Below are 21,514 nucleotides of genomic sequence, written 5' to 3' on the forward strand. Positions count from 1 at the left end.
ACTGAAACAATGGTTGATTATCCTCCAGTGTTCACTTTTTATAAGGTATTGTATTGGTAAATTACCATAATCCTATACTGTGAATGTTACCAACAAACTCCTAAATGCACTGAAACAATGGTTGATTATCCTCCAGTGTTCACTTTTTATAAGGTATTGTCTTGGTAAATTACCATAATCCTATACTGTGAATGTTACCAACAAACTCCTAAATGCACTGAAACAATGGTTGATTATCCTCCAGTGTTCACTTTTTATAAGGTATTGTCTTGGTAAATTACCATAATCCTATACTGTGAATGTTACCAACAAACTCCTAAATGCACTGAAACAATGGTTGGTTATCATCACAGTGTTCACTTTTTATAAGGTATTGTCTTGGTAAATTACCATAATCCTATACTGTGAATGTTACCAACAAACTCCTAAATGCACTGAAACAATGGTTGATTATCCTCCAGTGTTCACTTTTTATAAGGTATTGTATTGGTAAATTACCATAATCCTATACTGTGAATGTTACCAACAAACTCCTAAATGCACTGAAACAATGGTTGATTATCCTCCAGTGTTCACTTTTTATAAGGTATTGTCTTGGTAAATTACCATAATCCTATACTGTGAATGTTACCAGCATATAATGCACAGCAACAATGGTTGGTACTGATGACTTGTCACCCAGTTTATTGAACATATTTTACAATAAAAATGTTCATGGCATCAAAGTTTCAAGTTTTTTGCATTGTAAAGTATTCTGTATTTTATAATAATGTTGTCTGGACCTACACCAGTAGTTATAAAACTTACTTGTTCATTAGCGCCAGGCATATCAATCAAATGACCAACAAAGTAATCAATCAATCAAACAAATCAATCTATGAATCAAACTATCAACAAAACAATCAAACATTCTATCAAGCAAATGACCAACAAAGTAATCAATCAAACAAATCAATCTATGAATCAAACTATCAACAAAACAATCAAACATTCTATCAATCAAATGACCAACAAAGTAATCAATCAATCAAACCAATCAATCTATGAATCAAACTATCAACAAAACAATCAAACATTCTATCAAGCAAATGACCAACAAAGTAATCAATCAATCAAACCAATCAATCTATGAATCAAACTATCAACAAAACAATCAAACATTCTATCAAGCAAACTATCAACAAAACAATCAAACATTCTATCAATCAAATGACCAACAAAGTAATCAATCAATCAAACAAATCAATCTATGAATCAAACTATCAACAAAACAATCAAACATTCTATCAATCAAATGACCAACAAAGTAATCAATCAATCAAACCAATCAATCTATGAATCAAACTATCAACAAAACAATCAAACATTCTATCAAGCAAATTACCAACAAAGTAATCAATCAATCAAACAAATCAATCTATGAATCAAACTATCAACAAAACAATCAAACATTCTATCAAGCAAACTATCAACAAAACAATCAAACATTCTATCAATCAAATGACCAACAAAGTAATCAATCAATCAAACAAATCAATCTATGAATCAAACTATCAACAAAACAATCAAACATTCTATCAATCAAATGACCAACAAAGTAATCAATCAATCAAACAAATCAATCTATGAATCAAACTATCAACAAAACAATCAAACATTCTATCAATCAAATGACCAACAAAGTAATCAATCAATCAAACAAATCAATCTATGAATCAAACTATCAACAAAACAATAAAACATTCTATCAATCAAACCAATAAAACAATCTGTCAAACAATCAATCAATCAAACCATCCATCCATCCATCCCAGTCTAAATTGCTTTATAACACGTTCAGTACCTATTATCACCCCGCCGGCACACCTTTCATAAAAGTGCCTGTAACTTCTGTTCTAAATAATTTACCTCCACTTTTATCTTTTGTTGACGTTTTTTAACTTGTAATTGTGAACGAACGAAGACATGCAGAAACAAACGGTTTTTTGCATTGTGTACATCAACTTGTCGTCTTCAAATGAGCCCAACCATTTCCCCATAGTTATAATATAAAATATAGAAATAGCTCCGCTAAGATCATGAGATATGCTAGAATCGTCCAGGAATCCTGGCAACCCACAGTCATTTTCCGGATTTTTGGCCGGCACCCAAAGTGTTAAACAACAAATGTATGTTTATTTTGCAGCAATTCTTTGTCATTGTCGCCATCTTTAGTGTTACAGCCCCTCACACTCCAGTTCTCAGGCTGCAGCTGGTTTGAAAGTGAAAGTACCAAAAAAAGTGGCTGTGGCTCCAGGGGAGTTGAACAGTTCTGGCTCTGCTAGTTTCTTTTCTATCTTTTGGTGCTTTTTTGGTGGACAAACCACCGCACACATGCACTGTGACTCGCGACTGGAGACTAGCTCTGCTAGCACACATAGCCTACTGTGTACAGACGGTTTCAAACTGTATTTTAAATTAGAAAGCAAAATAAATAAATGGACAAGAGAAAGAGAAATCTCAATTTGGTCAGTATTGTCATTTGGACAAGCAAAGCTATTACTTTTTTTTGTATCCACTCTCATTTTTCTATTTTTTCCTCCCATCCCAATTTCGTATAGTCAATTCTCCCCTCCCCTGTCTTGAACGTTGCTAGACTATGCCTCCCACTAGTCGGCTGTAGTGAGGATAGAAGCCTTGCATCACGTATCCCCTCCGGTACACGAGGAGGCAGCCTGTCGCATCTTTTCACCACACAGCACGGACTCTCAGTGGCGAGGAGTAACGCGTGGGAGGCTCACGCTGCCCCCGATACTTCCTGTCTCTGCTGTGCAGGCGTCACCCAACCGACCTGTAGGAGTCGCTGTCCACAACGTCCAATCCCCACCCATCGACTTCCACCCGCTACCTCTGTCAATTGAGATAGTATGACGAGTGGACCAAGCCGCAGGCAATGCCGACACCGGGATTCGAGACCGGAGTCTCTTGCATTGGTGACGAGCGCAATCTCCGCTACGCCACCCAGCCACAAAGCTATTACTTTAAGTTGCAGGCAAGAAAGACAAGTCTGTCCACTCCATTTTTCGATATAATTTTTATTATTGATTATCATCATTTATTAAAATATATCAAGATAATTATTGTTATCGTTTTTTTCGCCCAGCCCTAGTGGTAATACAGCTAGCTCGATCTGAGAGCAGTACTCGTACCACTGTCCTTACAAGCAGCATGATGGCTGCCTCGCCAGCATGAGGAACAGAGCATTTTCAATATCTATTGGCCAGCTGCACATAGACCTGGTCAGCTGCACGTAGACCTGGTCAGCTGCACATAGACCTGGTCAGCTGCACATAGACCTGGTCAGCTGCACATAGACCTGGTCAGCTGCACATAGACCTGGTCAGCTGCACATAGACCATCAGCTGCACATAGACCTGGTCAGCTGCACATAGACCTGGTCAGCTGCACGTAGACCTTGGGCACTACCCTCGACATTTGAGCATAAAACAAGCTTAAGCAGCAGCCAGTAGGCCAATTTGCTGCTGTTAAGAAGAGGCGTTACCAAGCACATGCCGTGGGGCGGCGTGGCTCAGGGGTAGAGCGGAGCGTCCAATGATCGAAGGGTTGGTGGTTCGAATCCTGCTCAAGCCCATGTCCATCGCATTGCCGTTGTGTCCTTGGGCAAGACACTTAACCTACTTGCCTCGTATGAATGTGTATGCATGTGAATGAATGTTGGTGGTGGTCGGAGGGGCCGTAGGCGATGATTATTCGCCATGCTTCCGTGAGTCTGCCTCAGGGCAGCTCTGGCTGCAATTGTAGCTTACCACCACCGGTATGACTGTGTATGAACGAATAATGGACTCTGTGAAGCGCTCTGAGTCAGAGAAGAGCGCTATATAAATCCAATCCATTATTATTATTATTATTATTATGAGGCCATAACTCCAGAGTGGGCAGTTAGGATAGCTCAATGTTAAAGACGATCAACACTTTTGTTTTGTAGAGGTGAGTGCTGAAAATTATAACAATTTTTAAATATATATATACATTTGATTTATTTAGTGTCAGAGGCAGTGCCAGCCTGCCAGGAGCCAGTAAGAATCCCTGCTGTGGAAGGTGAGATGTTGTAGTGTGTTGAATCCCTGCTGTGGAAGGTGAGATGTTGTATGGTACCATAGTGTGTGAACAATCTAACATGACCAGATATATTAGTTCCAATACGCCCACTATTTATACCCACATATTACTTGTGTAATTGTTACACAAGTAACAATTTGTTATCATTCTTATCATTAATAGGGGCGACAGTGGCTCGGGAGGTAGAGCAGTCGTCTGGTAATCCGGAGGTTCCCGGTTCGATTCCCGCTCCTCCCGGGCACTGGCCAGCGTGTCGAAGTGTCCTTGAGCAAGACACTTAAGCCCTAATTGCTCCCAGTGAGCAGGTTAGCACCTTGCATGGTCGCCTCCGCCGTCGGTGTGTGAATGTATGAGTGAATGGGTCAAATGTGAGGAACAAATTGTAAAGCACTTTGGATAAAAGCTCTATATAAATGCAGCCATTTACCATTTACCATTAATAGTAAACATACAAAGACCACAATTGAAAGGGAATAGGATGAATATGAAATAAGACTGCATGTTTTTGCAGGGGGGGAAATCCAAACATGTTTCCATGTCAAATGAGCTAAAGCCTTACAGATTGCTTTTGACTGATTAAATGCAGGTAGTACAGATAGGTATTGAAGATGTGCACTTTAACGCAGCAGCACCCGGAGCCATCCATACCCATGTCCACTGACAACGACATGCTCATGATACTGTGATAAACTATAATAAGCTTTAATCGAACCCTGGTTAGTTTCCTCGGATAGTCCGGTTGGTTTGGGGTGGTGTGAAAGCTCATTCACTCTTGCAAGTGAACCCTGGTGCGGTTCATTTGAGGTGTGAATGCAAAGCGGACCAACGGCAGGAAAATACCCAAAAATCTTTTCATCATTTCATGAAGCTGTTTGCACAGTTTGTTGACATTTCCCATATATTTCCAAATGTGTGATTTTTCATCATCATGACGTTATCATTTTCACAGCTGGTGAATTAGAAATAGCCAAATAATGTTTCGATACTAAACAAATACCTTGCATGCATGATTCAGGTGACATTAGTCTAGACTCTGGGACATAATTAATTACAGACAGTGAATTGGAAAATATCTAGTATTTCATAACATTTGTGCAAGCCAAGGTGGAGATCACATTCTTTTTTTGTCCACATATATAATCTCTTATAACAACTGCCTTAGACAAAAATGAATGAGGACAAAACTACCAACATGAAAGAAATATTCCTGCAAGTTTGAATTATGTCCAATAAAAGGATGACCCGTCACCCGATTGATCACATGGCTTTGTTTAGGTTTGGTGCGCTTGACAAAGTGCAGTATGAAAGATAACTGAACCAAATGAAAAATGCAACAATGTTGAAACTTCACCCCTGAATGCACAGTCTACCGAACTATAGGTGTGAAAGCGATCTAAGTTTCAGAGACCAGACTGCTCAGACATTCATTGATGTGTCAGTTGTTGGATGTGTAAGTTGTATTTTATGTTGCTCTTTTTCTTATCATATATATATAAGGTGTTTCCTTACAAGCTAGGTTTAACAGTTATTATTTAGTTTTGATATAATAATTTGTTGGAAACTATATTGAAATAAACTGTTTAGTTTGTTCTTTTTGGCTGGATTGATGAGTTTTATTTAACCACAAGGTGGCGCCATATTAAGCAAAGCAAACACAGGTGGCAATGCAGGTGACACAGATAAATAGCTTAAATTATGTGATTATCCTATCATGTCATGTCTTTTTTTTTAAGTGGGTTTTCAACCCAGTACTCCTCTTTGGCCCCTGATGGAAACATTAGGCTTTTGATGAAACAATGCTTGTTTAAAAGAAATGTAATGAAACAAACCAGCCTCTGTGAAGTCCTCCTCCTTCAACTAATGACGTTCTAGAATCTAGACAAATAACACTGAACAACAAGGTTGTACATAATAGTATACTATAGCGGATTTACATAGTAAAGCTATAATTATATATTTCCAGTATAATAGCTTGTGAACTACAGTGGGCTGGTGTGGCCGGGGCGTGGAACTCCCAATGGGTTTCTAATGAGAGTCCCACTGAGTGTCCCCCCTGTCAGTGTCAGTGTCAACACACTGGCTGTCAAGAGAATCAAGTCACAAGATGAGAACATCAGCAGCTAGTGCCCCGTTAACTTTGTATATTTCTATCCGCCCGTTTAAAATAAATGGGGTGTTCCGGAGTGTCTGGAGCGTTAAAGCTGTGAATAATGTAGAGGCCGGAGGGGTCTTAACAAGCTGAAGTTCAGCGAGTTCAGTTCAGTAAGCTGCTCAATAAGAGCCAACTGTTGTGAACCTGGGGACTCCCTTCCCCCCACAGTCAGCTAGCTAGCTGGCTAACGTTACACCCTGCTGCCAACTAACCTTCAATCTGTCTTAATAAACAATTGCATATTTATATGACACGGGTATCAGATCGTGCCTACAGCAACATGTTAAACGCGCCGTGTGTTGCTCACAGCATGACCCCAACATGGAGACAATAGCACAACAACCCAGCAGCCGGGGAACATTGGACACAAAGGGAACTCAACTTAACACACACCGGGGCTAACGGAGCTAGCATGCACATAGATAGCAATGCAATGCATTCGGTGCGAGTGGCATTGTTATGTAATCAATGCATTCAAAGCTATTCCCGTTTCTCTACTTGATTCATATGGTGTCAAATGCAGCAAAACGCTTATTGTAGCGAATAATAACGCACGGAATCATCATCACACCGAGGCCACAGCGCAGCTAGCTGGTTAGCCACTTAGCATGGTCAGCTAGCTCGCCGGGCTAAAGAGAGGAGAAGAGCCCGGCTCTCTTACATGTTCCTCAGAGTTCGGCTCGTTTCTCTTGGACGACCTGGTCCTCGATGAGATGAAAGGTCTGACGTTAGTCGGCGCGGGCCGTGAACTCTTCCTCGTGTTCACCATTGTTTTTCTTCTAGTTTTCCTTCACTGAATGTCTCTATCCGATCTAAACACTACCTCAGTGAGCATAGCATTGAGGCGCCATTTCTCTTTCTCTGTGTCTGTCTGTCTGTCTGTCTGTCGCTCCTCCTGTCAGCAGGGAGAGAGAGAGAGAACTCGGTCACCGCTCCGCCGCTGCTACCATAGGTGTGGACTGGCTTCAAGCAGGTGTGTGTGTGGACATTGGGAAATAAGTGTTGCAACTCAGAATGTATATTGGACACATTTTCCTAATTCCTACCAAAAAAAATTACTATAATAATGAGTTTTCTGGACCATCCCTGCTGTTGTTGTCAACAACAAAAAAAGATTTCGATGAAAATTGCCATTGACAACCTATGCCAAGTTATGCACAGTCTACTCCTGTAAATAGGACATGGGCACCTGGCATACGTGTATAAAATAAGTGAGGGAATAATTGATTGATTGAATTGATTGAAAATTGTATTAACAGATTGCAGACGAATTAATTGAAAATGGGGGACCCTGATGTAAACAAGACGAAAGTCTTTCTCTGGTCTGCATCCCCTTAACAATTGTGTATTGAGCTGTACTGTATTGTACCCATTCTGCAATCTGTTAATAAAGTTTTCAATCAATCAATCAATCAGAATCGGTACAATACAGTACGGCTCAATACACTGTTCTGTTTATGTGTGTGTGTGTGTGTGTGTTTGTGTGTGTGTGTGTGTGTGTCACCATTTTTTGGTTTGACTGGATAATGCAACTGAGCTATAGCCATATGTGTGATTCTGTATAGGCTATTGGGTATGGGTTGACCTGATCATTTCTGATAATGTATTTTTTTATGTGTGTGATTCAAACAAGGTGTTTGTTATTCACTCAGTTTGACCATATTCATACAATGTGTTTTGAGTTACCTTGATCACACCCAGTCCCTAAGGATTTAAGTTATTATTTTATCATCATCAATAGCTAAAAAGGTGTGCTCAGTAGAGTGCAAATCTCCACCAGGTGGCACGCCGGACACACAGACAGACAAACACGCAAAAACACTTACCACTCTCCTTACAGTTATTAGCATGCTAATGCTAACAAACACACAGGCTAACACACTGACCAACAGATACACTGACGGCTCTCCAATTATAGTTATTAACATTAGCATAGGAATCGTAATATGAAGCACAGGAAGGATGTTAGAAAGCATAAGAAGGGTTATAAGAAGCATAGGAAGGATGTTATGAAGCACATGAAGGGTGATAGAAGGCGGCATATGACAGAAAGTTATAATTAGAAAGCATAGGAAGCGTATGAAGGATGTTAAGAAGCATATAGAAGGATTTTAGGAAGCATAGGAAGGATGTTGGGAAGCACAGGAAGTGATAGGAAGCATGTTAGAAACAGGTTCCAAGCACAAGAGGGTGGGGTTTATTTCAATGGACAATGATTTATGTTTTTTTATGCATAGGTATAGCAATGACAGTAGTTTCAGTAGCATTTCCATGTTGTAAACAGGAAACATTCAAATAAAATACTTATTCCAAAATATTCCAGAATTCAGGTTCATGGCCTGCTGTCAGTTTATGTGCAACGTAAATGGTGTATTTTATATAGCACTCTTATCCAAAGCGCTTTACATTTTTGTTCCTCACATTCACCCATTCACTCACACATTCACACACCGATGGCAGAGGCAACCATGCAAGGTTCCAACCTGCTCATTGGGAGCAATTAGGGGTTACAAGGACACTTCGACACATTGCCCCGGGAGGAGCTGGAATCAAACCGGGAACCTTCCGATCACCAGACGACCACTCTACCTCCTGAACCCTGTCACCCGCAACGTTTCATCCACCTCTGCCTTTTAATTGGATAGATATGCTACACACACACACACACACACACACACACACACACACACACACACACACACACACACACACACACACACACACACACACACACACACACACACACTCACTGACAGACGCAACCGATTGCATAATCCTCACCAGGAGATAAAAATAATAATAATAATAATAGGCTAATTTTATATAAATAATTTTAAAAGATGATTTATTTAGTTATTGAAAATGAATGAGTTTGAATATGTCCTCCAGTGATGTTATTGGAGGACACTGAATCTTTGTGATGTGTTAATTACAGCTCAATGAAATGATAAAAATAACTATTCCTATTGCAATCCCTATTGCTATTTGCTTCACATCATTTCATTGAGCTGTAATCAACACAACACAATAATTCAGTGTCATCCGATGACATCACCATGGAGGACATTTTAAATTCATTAAAGGGGCACTTCACGGAAAAGCAATGCTGATTTATTTTGCACACAATCTCACACATATCCCAAAACTCATCTGCACACATTCATTTAGTTTGACAGTTTATACGTTTGAATAGCGTAAAACGTAAATGAATAGCCCAGGCTTTTATTAGCTTGAATCACAGAACTCAAGAGAACTATTTTTGCACAAAACTCTTGTTCAGCAAAGATGGGAAACTATTATGTTGTTTATTTAAACCAGTATGAATATTACTTGTATTAAACATTAGGCTATTGAATAACATATAAATGACAGATCATTCATTTGATCTCTCTCTGACAGCACTTGTGAATGTAATGTTTGAGAGTAATTAGACTTTGTTTTCAGTTGCCTGTCCAGTTCAGCACTGGACAGCTCCCTGCCCACACACACTCAGCAGCCCCTGTGCATGCTCTGAGGCTTGTTTGTCAGCACTGGACAGCGTCCAGCATTTCAGGTCATACTTTTTGCTCAGTGGCGATCAGCAAATGTGACTGACCTTTGAATGCAAGTAAAATTAAAAACAATAAACTGCTTTGCAGCATCAAGTCATCTTTATTTCTATAGCACATTTACAAATGACTAAAGCCAAACCAAAGTGCTTTACAGGTACATGATTAAAAACACATACACTACAGTAATAAGTAAAAATACACCAAAATTACAGAAAAGGTACTGTACAATTAAGAAAAACAAGAACAAAATGCAATATAAAAGAGACAAGAAATTTGATAAAAAGTCCAGAGTAACATCAAAAGTGGCAGGCTAACTCTGGTCAAAGGCCAGGGAAAAGAGGTGCGTTTTGAGCAGCGATTTAAAAGCCTATAGGCTCTGGGCAGATCTTATGTGGGGGGAGTCTGTTCCAGAGCCGAGGGGCAGCAACAGCGAAGGCTCTGTCTCCCCTAGTTTTAAGCCTGGTCCTAGGCACCTCCAGCAGCAGCTGGTCAGCAGACCTTAGGGCTCTGGATGGGGTGTGGTGATGCAGGAGCTCAGCTATACAGTGGAGCCAGCCCGTGTAGTCCTTTAAAAACAGTCAGCAATAGTTTAAAATCGATACGGAAACGGACGGGGAGCCAGTGGAGTGAAGCCAGGACTGGTGTGATGTGGTCACTTTTTCTGGTACCAGTGAGAAGACGGGCAGCCGCATTTTGGACCAGTTGCAGGCGACGGAGCAGCGACTGGTCAATGCCAACATACAGTGCATTACAGTAATCGGGTCGAAATGAAGGCATGGATCACCCTATCCAGATCCTTCTCCTTATGGTTTGGTCTTAGCCAGGAGTCTGAGGTGGAAAAAGCTGGTTTTAACCACAGAGCTAACCTGTTTATCGAATTTAAAATTTCTGTCAAAGATTACTCCAAGGTTGCTGACAGAGGAGCGGATATTTGAGCCCAGAGGGCATTGACAGTAGGGTCAACCGAAGCGTTTCCAAATAAAATTATTTCTGTTTTGCGCTCGTTTAGGTTGAGAACATTTGCACTCATCCATATTGGATTGAGGCATTTGAGCCTAAGGGCAACATATAATAGAAAAAAGATGGGGCCCAGTATCGACCCCTGGGGCACCCCACAGGTAAGAGGGCCCGCTGATCAGAATAATTCTCCTAGCTGGACTGAGAAGCTCCGGCCAGTCAGGTAGGACTTGAAACAGCTTAGGGCGACGCCTGTGATGCCAACATATTGTTCAAGCCGCGACAGTATAGGACAGTGTGGTCTATGGTATCGAACGCGGCTGTGATGTCTAAAAGCACGAGAATGGCGGGATTTCCAGAATCAGCAGCTAAAATGAGATCATTAAGAACTCTCAGGAGGGCTGTTTCGGTCAACCAGATAAGAACATTTAAGTAGACCTGACTTCTAATTGAGACCAGCCTTTATTTGTCAAAACGAGTAGCCAGTACCACACCTGCAAAAAGGGGACTCAGCTTTTAATTGGTTTTATGGGTATGTCCTCCAGTGATGTAATCGGAGGACACTGAATCTGTTGTGTTAATTAGACAGCTCAATAAAATGAAAAATAGCAATCCATATTGCAATCCCTATATTCTTTTTCATCTACATCAGTCCATTGAGTTGTAATTAGCACAATATACTGATTCAGTGTGTCCTTTGGAGGACATAATATTCAAAACTCATTCTCTCAATAACTGTCAAACTAAATTAATGTGTGCACAATTATGTAGGCTACAGTTTTGGGGATATTATATTATATTTTTTGAGATTATGTGCAAAATCATTTAGAATTGTGTTGACAGAATCTGGCTATGGGGCGACAATAATGTGGTCAAGAGGCATGGTTTCTATCTTTAGCCTTTTGGCGTGGTATATTATTCACATGGTAAACAGCAGTACAACAGTTCTCCTCTCGGTGTGAGGCAGGTGGGAAAGAGATAGAGGGGGAGGAGACATCTCCTTAAATACTCGCCACCTGGTGGCAGCATTAGTGGCTCCGCCTAGAGCGCCCTCTAGTGGAAACAGTTATATATACAGTTAGACAGTTACTTGCAATCCTACATAGAACCTCTAACTTTAACACTCCCACCGCCGAATGCTAAAACGCGAGGCGCGGCACTGGGAAAAGGAGCGCACCTGTCGCGTCTGTAGCATAGAAATGAATGACAGAAAGGAGCTGACAACTCATAAAATGTCCCCGGTCGACACGGGCCCTTACCATACATATTATTTATATTATTCAAATGGAACTCAAACATGTTCCGTTGTGATGTCACAGTATGATGTCATAACAGTACATTCTAGAACATTTGTGATGTCACAGTATGATGGCATAATAGAACATTCTAGAACATTTGTGATGTCACAATATGATGTCATAATAGTACATTTGTGATGTCACAGTATGATGTCATAATCAAACATTCTAGAACATTTGTAATGTCACAGTATTATGTCATAATCAAACATTTTAGAACATTTGTGTATCTATTGAACAATTCTCTCAGAAGATCGCATTGTGCATCTTGAAACAGTACTGAACAGATAGACTAAACAACGCTTTAATTCTGTAATTTATATGTTCGGCGAAAAATGCAGTCCCGAGCCTTCAGATGCTCGCAAAGGGCCGTGAAACTGAAACTGAAAAACAATGAAACCCCGGACATTTCCATGAATTTATAAACCCCCCCCCCGGACGCCACGGACAGGGCGCGTGAATACTTTCGGCAACCAACATGCCCTTCCGCGTTGCTCTGATTGGCCAGCGTTGGCCAGCGCTCTCCTGCGTGAATACCAGCGCTCTACGCTTGTTTACCCCCTACGCCGCGCATGAGGCTCCCCCCAGGTGCTCGTTTACAGAGCGTACAAATACGCTTGTGTTATGATACAGGAGCTAAATAGGAAGTACTTGAGGTCGTTGTTAAATATGTGTGTTTTAATAAACAGTATAACTGTAAAAGTAATGTTGAATTGTCGTGTCGTGTCGCTAAACTAGACAAAGAGGTTTGAAAATACGAGCATCTTGCGAGAGTGGCAGGGTTTGGCGTGTAATGACTAGCGATGAATATTATGTGTTTTAAATATGTTGCGACCGTCGGATTGTTGTTAAAAACGGAGGGATACTAGCTAAGGTGTGGGGGAGTTGGCGTATATAAGTTGATTGCTTTAAAAACGGAGAGAAATGTATTTACGCTGTTTAAAACGGGGTGATGGGCGAAAATCTTTGGTTTTAGCTTAACGTATGGGGTGGAGTTCAATTCGCAAGCGGGTAAGGGGCCTACGTAATGTTTAAAGAACAAGATCTAAGGTTATGTGGAATTTACAAATATAGATGTGAAGAAAGATTTTGAAAAGATGTTTTAATTTTCTGTTAAATTAGATAAGTTGCCGGTGAGGTAACGTTAGAGTGACGCGGCGAGGAAAGATTACGTATGTCTGCTTCTGGTTTGCGCGATGAGCTCTGGGTATCGTAGTGTTAGTGTTTAACGTTATGCTGTGTTTATGTTTCAATATTGTGTGTTTGTGAATGTTAAATGTGGGGAATGTTTGTGCTGCTGTGTGCGGATGTGTGCATCTGTGCTGCGGGATGTTTGTGGAGGTGTGGAGCGTTTGTGGAACGTATATTAGCTGGTGGCTATGCGTCAATATAGAGAGAGTAGTGACGAATGCATAATGCCGCAGCGGCAAAACCTATTAATATGACCTATGTGTTGATATAGAGAGAGTAGTGACGAATGCATAATTTTACCTATTAAAACCTGCCGCCGCTGCGGCAAAACCTATTAAAACCTGCTATTAAAACCTGCACAGCTTGCGGCTGTGTGGCGAAAAGCTGCTTGGCGTGTGAGTGCCGTCAAAAAGAAAATGTGCATGCGCGCGTTACCGGCGTAGGGGGAAAACGAGCGTAGAGGGCTGGCCGATCGCTGGCCAATCAGAGCAACGTGGAAGGGCATGTTGGTTGCCGGAAGTATTCACGCGGACAGGGCGTGAAAAGAGGACATGTCCGGGCAAAAGAGGACGTTTGGTCACCCTAACCTAGCCTATACTTCAGCTAAACTTGCTACCCTTATTATTTCGCCCCTGTGTGATCTGCGGGCCCATAACCTGTTGACATATTCTGGCTATGGGGCGACAATAATGTGGTCAAGAGGCATGGTTTCTATCTTTAGCCTTTGGCGTGGTTTATTATTCACATGGTAAACAGCAGTACAAGAGTTCTCCTCTCGGTGTGAGGCAGGTGGGAAAGAGGTAGAGGGGGAGGAGACATCTCCTTAAATACTCACCATCTGGTGGCAGCATTAGTGGCTCCGCCTAGAGCGCCCTCTAGTGGAAACAGTTATATATACAGTTAGACAGTTACTTGCAATCCTACATAGAACCTCTAACTTTAACAAATAGTTTTTCGGTTACGTTTATTTAGCAGTGTCATAACACCTTGCCGCCAATGGTTTCAAATGTGTTACCATAGTCTAGATACAGTGACCAAAAGCATACATGCAGCATGAAATTGAAAACTACTCAATAGTCAGGAGGGATAGAAACCAGTATGGAGGTGGCGTCTGTGTGTATATACACAAAGATACCAAATATATCAACCGTACTGACCTTAACCATGACGAAATTGAAACTGTTTGGATTGAAATCTTATTAGACAGGGCGAAACCAGTACTAGTAGGCACAATCTATAGACCGCCAGAACAGAGTGGCTTTTATGACACACTTGATGGGTGTTTAGCTGGGGTGGAGGGGGTAGAAAAAAATTCTTATTGGGGACTGGAACACGGATATGCTGCGTAAAGCAGCACCCGTCTTCAAGGCCTTCAGTCGATTTTCTGATCTGCACGGTTTCAGCCAGCTAATCACCCAACCCACAAGGGTATGTGATTCGACACAAACCACCATTGACCTCATTTTGACCTCTGACAAGTCCATTATCTCCAATAAAGGGGTGATAGCATGCGGGTTAAGTGATCATTATATGATTTTCTGTACCCGCAAAAAGCTAAAACAGAAGGCCGGCTGTCACAAAACAGTCGCATCTAGAGACCTCAAAACTTACTCTAGAGAGGCCTTTAACCTAGAACTGGGGAGCTTGGACTGGTCAGATGAACTCAGTGGTACACAGGTTGAAGAAACATGGCTTGGATTCAAAACCAAATTCACAGCAATACTCAACAACATGGCACCCATAAGAACCACCAGGGTTAAAAATCGCGCTGAGCCATGGATGCATACTGACATACTGGCCGCTATGAAAACCAGAGACAAAAAATGCTCTGAACTTCATAAAAGTCAGACAAAGCTTTCCAAAAGCTCAAACAGTGAACTCCAAGCCCACGTGGTTGAACAAAAAATTCAAAGAAACAGACTAAGAAATGACGTAAACACCATGATCAAAACCGCAAAAAGAAATTTCATCAACGACAAAACTGAGGAAAACAAAAACAAACCCTGCGAACTTTGGAAATTACTCAATAATCAACTAGGCTGCAGTAAAAAACTTAAAACCAGATTCTCAAACATAAACATAAAGACGGACAACACGCTCATCACAGACAAGCTGGATGTAGCCAATTACTTAAACATCTTCTTCACAAACATAGCCACAACACTGGTAAACAAACTACCCTCCCACTCAGGGCATTATGGGGTAGAACACATAGTAGCATACTACAAAAACCTAGGGGTCCACAAAGACGACTTCAAACTTGAAATGGTAACAACCGATGAGGTACTCAAAAAATGTAGCGCCCTCCAACCTAACAAGGCCACTGGCCATGACAACATCCCCTCCAAATTCCTCAGAGACGCAGCAGCCGCCATCACCCCAGTCATCACACACATAATAAACCTCTCTATAAAACAGGGACACGTCCCCAAGGACTTCAAAATTGCGAGAGTGACCCCTCTGCACAAAAAGGGCAGCAAATTAGACCCAGGCAACTACCGCCCTGTTTCTATTCTTACCTCCATCTCGAAAGTCATGGAGAAAATAGTCTACGAACAGGTCGAAAAGTACTTGGCGGAAAAAATTCCAATCTACGAATTCCAATCTGGCTTCAGAACGTCCCACTCCACTGACACATGCCTCCTCTATTTGAACGACCACATCAAACAAGAGGTAGACGCGGGCAAATACTGCGGCATGGTCATGCTGGACCTACAAAAGGCCTTCGACACTGTCAATCACTCCATTCTGATTGACAAGCTAAAAGCAATTGGTTTTGATAGCTTATCAGTGAGCTGGATGCAATCCTACCTGGAGGGTAGAGAACAGATGGTAGAGGTAAACGGTACTCTATCCCCCCCCCTCACAGTGAGCTGTGGTGTTCAACAAGGAAGCATACTAGGACCGCTACTCTTCCTAATTTATGCAAATGACATGTCGTCAGCCTGTGACTGCAACTTGTTCCTGTTTGCGGACGACTCAGCCCTGCTGGTCTCTGACAAGAACAAGTTGCAGGTTGAAAAAACCCTCAGCTCGGAACTAGGCAAAATCTGCATATGGCTCGCTGATAACAAACTATCATTACACATGGGCAAAACAGAGTCCATTCTCTTCGGTTCAAATAACAAACTCAGCAAGACTGACGGCTTCTCAGTTGCAGTGGGTGACAATATTGTCACAAGGAAAGACGAAATTACCTACCTGGGTTCCATCCTAGAGGCAAATCTTTCCTGTGACAAAATGGCATCCAAAAAAAGTCAACCAACGAACTAGATTCTTGTACCGGATCTCCTCTCTGGTAAACAAGAATACCCTGAAGACTCTGGCAGGAGCACTCATTCAAGGGTACTACAACTATGCGTGCACCTCATGGTACCAAAGCACCTCAAAGGCGCTTAAAACAAAATTACAAACATCACAAAACAAACTGGTCAGACTACTACTTGACCTTACCCCCAGAACCCACCTCACCCCTGCCCACTTTGACAACCTAGTGTAGCACCCTGAAAATATGGCTATTATTCAGAAGTGCTGACTTGCCTTTTATCTCCCCTGGTGCACCAAGACATACTATCTAGTTTCCATTAATATTCTCTAGGACAATGACGCAGGCTTCTCCTTTTCTACCGGCTGGAATATGGATTATAAGCAGTATCACTGGATCATATTCACCCATCCAGTTTTCCCTGTGTGGCTAGTTGGCGACCAGCAGGGGGCGGTGGCAGGCAGTGAGCGTACGAGAGCGACGGGGGAGGAAGCAGGTGAATGGAGACGGAAGGAAGAGAACGAGCCTCTTCGAGTTTGGACTTGGATGTGATCAGACGTGTCTCGACAGAGCCCCCGTTGTGGAGCACACGGGCGAACGTATTGAACTTGAGTATATTACGGGTTATCCTAGAAGAGTAACCGTAGTGGAGCGTTGCATGTTTTCCCTACTGAATAACCCTAGTGATACAACGAGTTATCCTAGAAGAAGTGCGGTATAACCAAGTGTGGCTTAAGTTAAAGATATTCCCTCTAGTGAGGTGCCCCGCCAGCGTAGCTTGAAGAGGACCAGTGTTTAGAGACACCCTGCGTCATTATATATCACGGCTAGCAGGAGGGCTGTTTGGGATCCAGAGAGTAGCTTCAGTGTAAGGTAGGGCAAGTGTATGGCTGCGCGTCTATCCAGCACCGGCCGTCAACAACCAGTCTTCGCTGGCGTGGATGTCTGCTCTGCACCGGCGGTCTTCAGCCCAGCACACGCTCACAGCCCGCTACTGCTTCCTCTGCTTCAGCCCCGCTTGCTAGCGCCCGCGACGAGAGCGTTCGACGCCATCTTGCTACCAGGACGGTGGTGGCACAGCGATGCCGCCATTTTGGTTGAGTACAATCGAGCGTCGATGCTCCGGATCTATTACACAGTACACAGTGTGGTGCGGCCTACGGGCGAGGCTAATGGTTGCTAACTACAGTTCATAGGGGTACCCCATAAACATTACATGCCGGCATTAGCATAGGACTTTTGTTCGGGTACAGTGGGCCCACATTTTTTATTTCCTTTGAGTGTGATAACGTGTTGGTTCTTTAATAATAATTCCCATTTAATTAACCCTTTCCCTGTGGGGAGGTTACAGACCTGGTGCAGCATAAGTAAAGCCTTAGAGGTATTATACATGGTACTAACCCAGACGTGGGTGATGAGTCGAGCACATTGGAATATATTATCCCTGGTACTGACCCAGAGGTGGGTGTAAATAAGAGTCTATAAGGTCTTGAGTTACAAATGGAGTAATAGTAGGACTTCATTCTATTTGACCATTCTTATTAAATCCTTGTAACCGAATAGTACCAACTAACATAAAGGCTTAAATGGGGTTCTGTGTGCGTGTCCATTCCTGTGCCCAGTATTAGCCATTTTGGTGTGGGTAACGTTGCTGCAATTAACCCCTTCCTATTCCACCTTTCCCTTCTTACTGTAAGGTTTCTAGTGTCACTGAGGGAGGGTACTGCTTGCGGGGGGAACCAAGTTATTTATTTACAATTCAGTCACTAGGTGTGGGAGGGTTAAAGGAGTAATTGGGGGAAGTGAGAGCGTATTGGGGAGTACTGCTGACCGCCCTGGAAGGGAGAGGAAGACCAGAGTACCAGACCAGGTTGGTAAATCCCGGGCCCCATTAATTCCCACTGCCAGCCTCCAGTTGATGCTCCAGACCCAAAGACGGAGGTGCAGTCAGACAGAGATCTACTGTCTGGCTGTGCACACCCGTTCCCACGAAGCAGGGATAATCCACCCTGCTACACTAGGATGGCTTAGAGTAGACGACAGAGTACAGCAACTTGCAATGGGCCTGGTCTACAAGATACACTATACGACTAAGGTACCCATGTACATGTCAAAATACTTCCCAAAGGTCAGTGAATACCACAACCACTACACCAGAGGAAGCTCAACAAATCATGTTAAACCCAGATTCGGCTCAAACAAGGGACTAAACACGTTTCGCAATTATGCCACATCAATGTGGAACGCCCTACCCAAAGCTGTAAAGGAATGTGAATCCCTACCCACATTCAAAACCACTCTTAAAGAGCACCTACGGGAGGCTGCAATTCGAAACTGGCCACCGTAAATGCCCAAAACCCCCACCACCTCCTAATAGACAGTCTCCTCCCCACCGCATGTATATATTCCCTCCCCGCCGTATGTATATTTCCCTCCCACCCACCCCCTCCTAATGTACAGTCCCCTCCCCATCATATGTATATACTCTGTCAGGATCTAGGGGTAACAGTACTGTATATTTGAATACCGGTTATGTCACAAATGTATCAGTACTAAATCCCTATATGTCCCTATGCCATAAATGTCATGTATGTTGTGTATGTCATAAATGTCTATATGAATTGAAAATGGGGGATTGATTGATTGATTGATTGAAAATTGTATTAACAGATTGCAGAATGGGTACAGTACAGTACAGCTCAATACATACAATTGTTAAGGGGATGCAGACCAGAGAAAGACTTTCGTCTTGTTTACATCAGGGTCCCCCATTTTCAATTCATCGTAACATATGTGACATACATGACATACCGATAGACAGTACTGCTACACCCTGATGGAAACAAGACAAACGTCTTGTTTGTGCGAGGGTGACCCCTCTGCACAAAAAGGGCAGCAAATTAGACCCAGGCAACTACCGCCCTGTTTCTATTCTCACCTCCATCTCGAAAGTCATGGAAAAAATAGTCTACGAACAGGTCGAAAAGTACCTAGCGGAAAAAAATCTAATCTACGAATTCCAATCTGGCTTCAGAACATCCCACTCCACTGACACATGCCTTCTCTATTTGAATGACCACATCAAACAAGAGGTGGACGCAGGCAAATACTGCGGCATGGTCATGCTGGACCTACAAAAGGCCTTTGACACGGTCAATCACTCCATTCTGATTGACAAGCTAAAAGCAATTGGTTTTGATAGTCTATCAGTGAGCTGGATGCAATCCTACCTTGAGGGGAGGGAACAGATGGTGGAGGTAAACGGTACCCTATCCCCCCCCCTCACAGTGAGCTGTGGTGTTCCACAAGGAAGCATACTAGGACCGCTACTGTTCCTAATTTATGCAAATGACATGTCGTCAGCTTGTGACTGCAACTTGTTCCTGTTTGCGGACGACTCAGCCCTGCTGGTCTCTGACAAGAACAAGTTACAGGTTGAAAAAACCCTCAGCTCGGAACTAGGCAGAATCTGCATATGGCTCGCTGATAACAAACTATCATTACACATGGGCAAAACAGAGTCCATTCTCTTCGGTTCAAATAACAAACTCAGCAAGACCGACGGCTTCTCAGTTACAGTGGGTGACAATATTGTCACAAGGAAAGATGAAATTACCTACCTGGGTTCCATCCTAGAGGCTAATCTCTCCTGTGACAAAATGGCATCCAATGTAATAAAAAAAGTCAACCAACGAACTCGATTCTTGTACCGGATCTCCTCTCTGGTAAACAAGAACACCCTGAAGACTCTGGCAGGAGCACTCATTCAGGGGTACTACGACTATGCTTGCACCTCATGGTACCAAAGCACCTCAAAGGCGCTAAAAACAAAATTACAAACATCTCAAAACAAACTGGTCAGACTACTGCTTGACCTTACTCCTAGAACCCACCTCACCCCTGCCCACTTTGACAACCTAGGATGGCTTAGAGTAGACGACAGAGTACAACAACTTGCAATGGGCCTGGTCTACAAGATACACTACACGACCAAGGTACCCATGTACATGTCAAAATACTTCCCAAAGGTCAGTGAATACCACGATCACAACACCAGAGGGAGCTCCACAAATCATGTTAAACCCAGATTCGGCTCAAATAAGGGACTAAACACGTTTCGCAATTATGCCACATCAATGTGGAACGCCCTACCCAAAGCTGTAAAGGAATGTGGATCACTACCCACTTTCAAAACCTCTCTCAAGGGACACCTACGGGAGACTGCAATTCAACACTGGCCCCTGTAAATATCCTAACCCAACCCCCTCCAATGTACAGTCATTTACCTAGTATGGTTTTGTCAATAGTTCAATGTACAATTGTGTTTGTTTGTACAGTGTCTCCTCCCCCCCCCCCTCAATGTACAGTGTTACTTGTTTATACAGTGTGCCCCCCGCCCCCCCCCCCCCCCCCAACCACCTCCAATGTAAATTACCCAGTATGGTTGTCAATATCCCAATGTACCCAACCCCCCCCACCCAACCTCCTCCAATGTACAGTTTCTACGTCAAATGTATATACTCCCTTTTCTTGACTCCTTCTGTATCACAAACAGTACTGTATTTGCAAATCTGGTATGTCATAAATGTATAGATGTAGCAGTACTGACTATCTGTATGTCATGTATGTCATATATGTCTATATGAATTGAAAATGGGGGACCCTGATGGAAACAAGACAAACGTCTTTCTCAGGTCTGCATCCCCTTAACAATTGTATGTATTGAGCCGTACTGTATTGTACCCATTCTGCAATCTGTTAAATAAAGTTTTCATTCATTCATTCATTTCTCAGGTCTGCATCCCCTTAACAATTGTGTGTATTGAGCCGTAATCGTAATGTATTGTACCCATTCTGCAATCTGTTAAATAAAGTTTTCATTCATTCATTCATACTTAAACTGGTACTGACACAGCAGTCATTTGCTGAGCTCAGCATTTTTCATTCTGGCATCTCAGTAGTTTGATTACGGCAGTTGGAA

General features: G+C 42.5%; 1 protein-coding gene across 2 annotated transcripts in view; it reads right to left on the bottom strand.

The window, feature by feature from the left end:
* Window positions 1-7,053, bottom strand: part of atad2b (ATPase family AAA domain containing 2B) — a 236,559-nt gene extending 229,506 nt beyond the window's left edge. For both annotated transcript variants that reach the window (XM_084314965.1, XM_084314964.1), the window contains exon 1: window positions 6,933-7,053. In XM_084314965.1, the coding sequence (XP_084171091.1) occupies window positions 6,933-7,040 (108 nt within the window). In that variant the 5' untranslated portion in view covers window positions 7,041-7,053. The remainder of the gene's footprint in view (window positions 1-6,932) is intronic.
* Window positions 7,054-21,514: the final 14,461 nt, after the last annotated feature.

The sequence above is a fragment of the Notolepis coatsorum genome (assembly GCF_963971535.1).
Source record: "Notolepis coatsorum genome assembly, chromosome: 5".
Taxonomy (NCBI): domain Eukaryota; kingdom Metazoa; phylum Chordata; class Actinopteri; order Aulopiformes; family Paralepididae; genus Notolepis; species Notolepis coatsorum.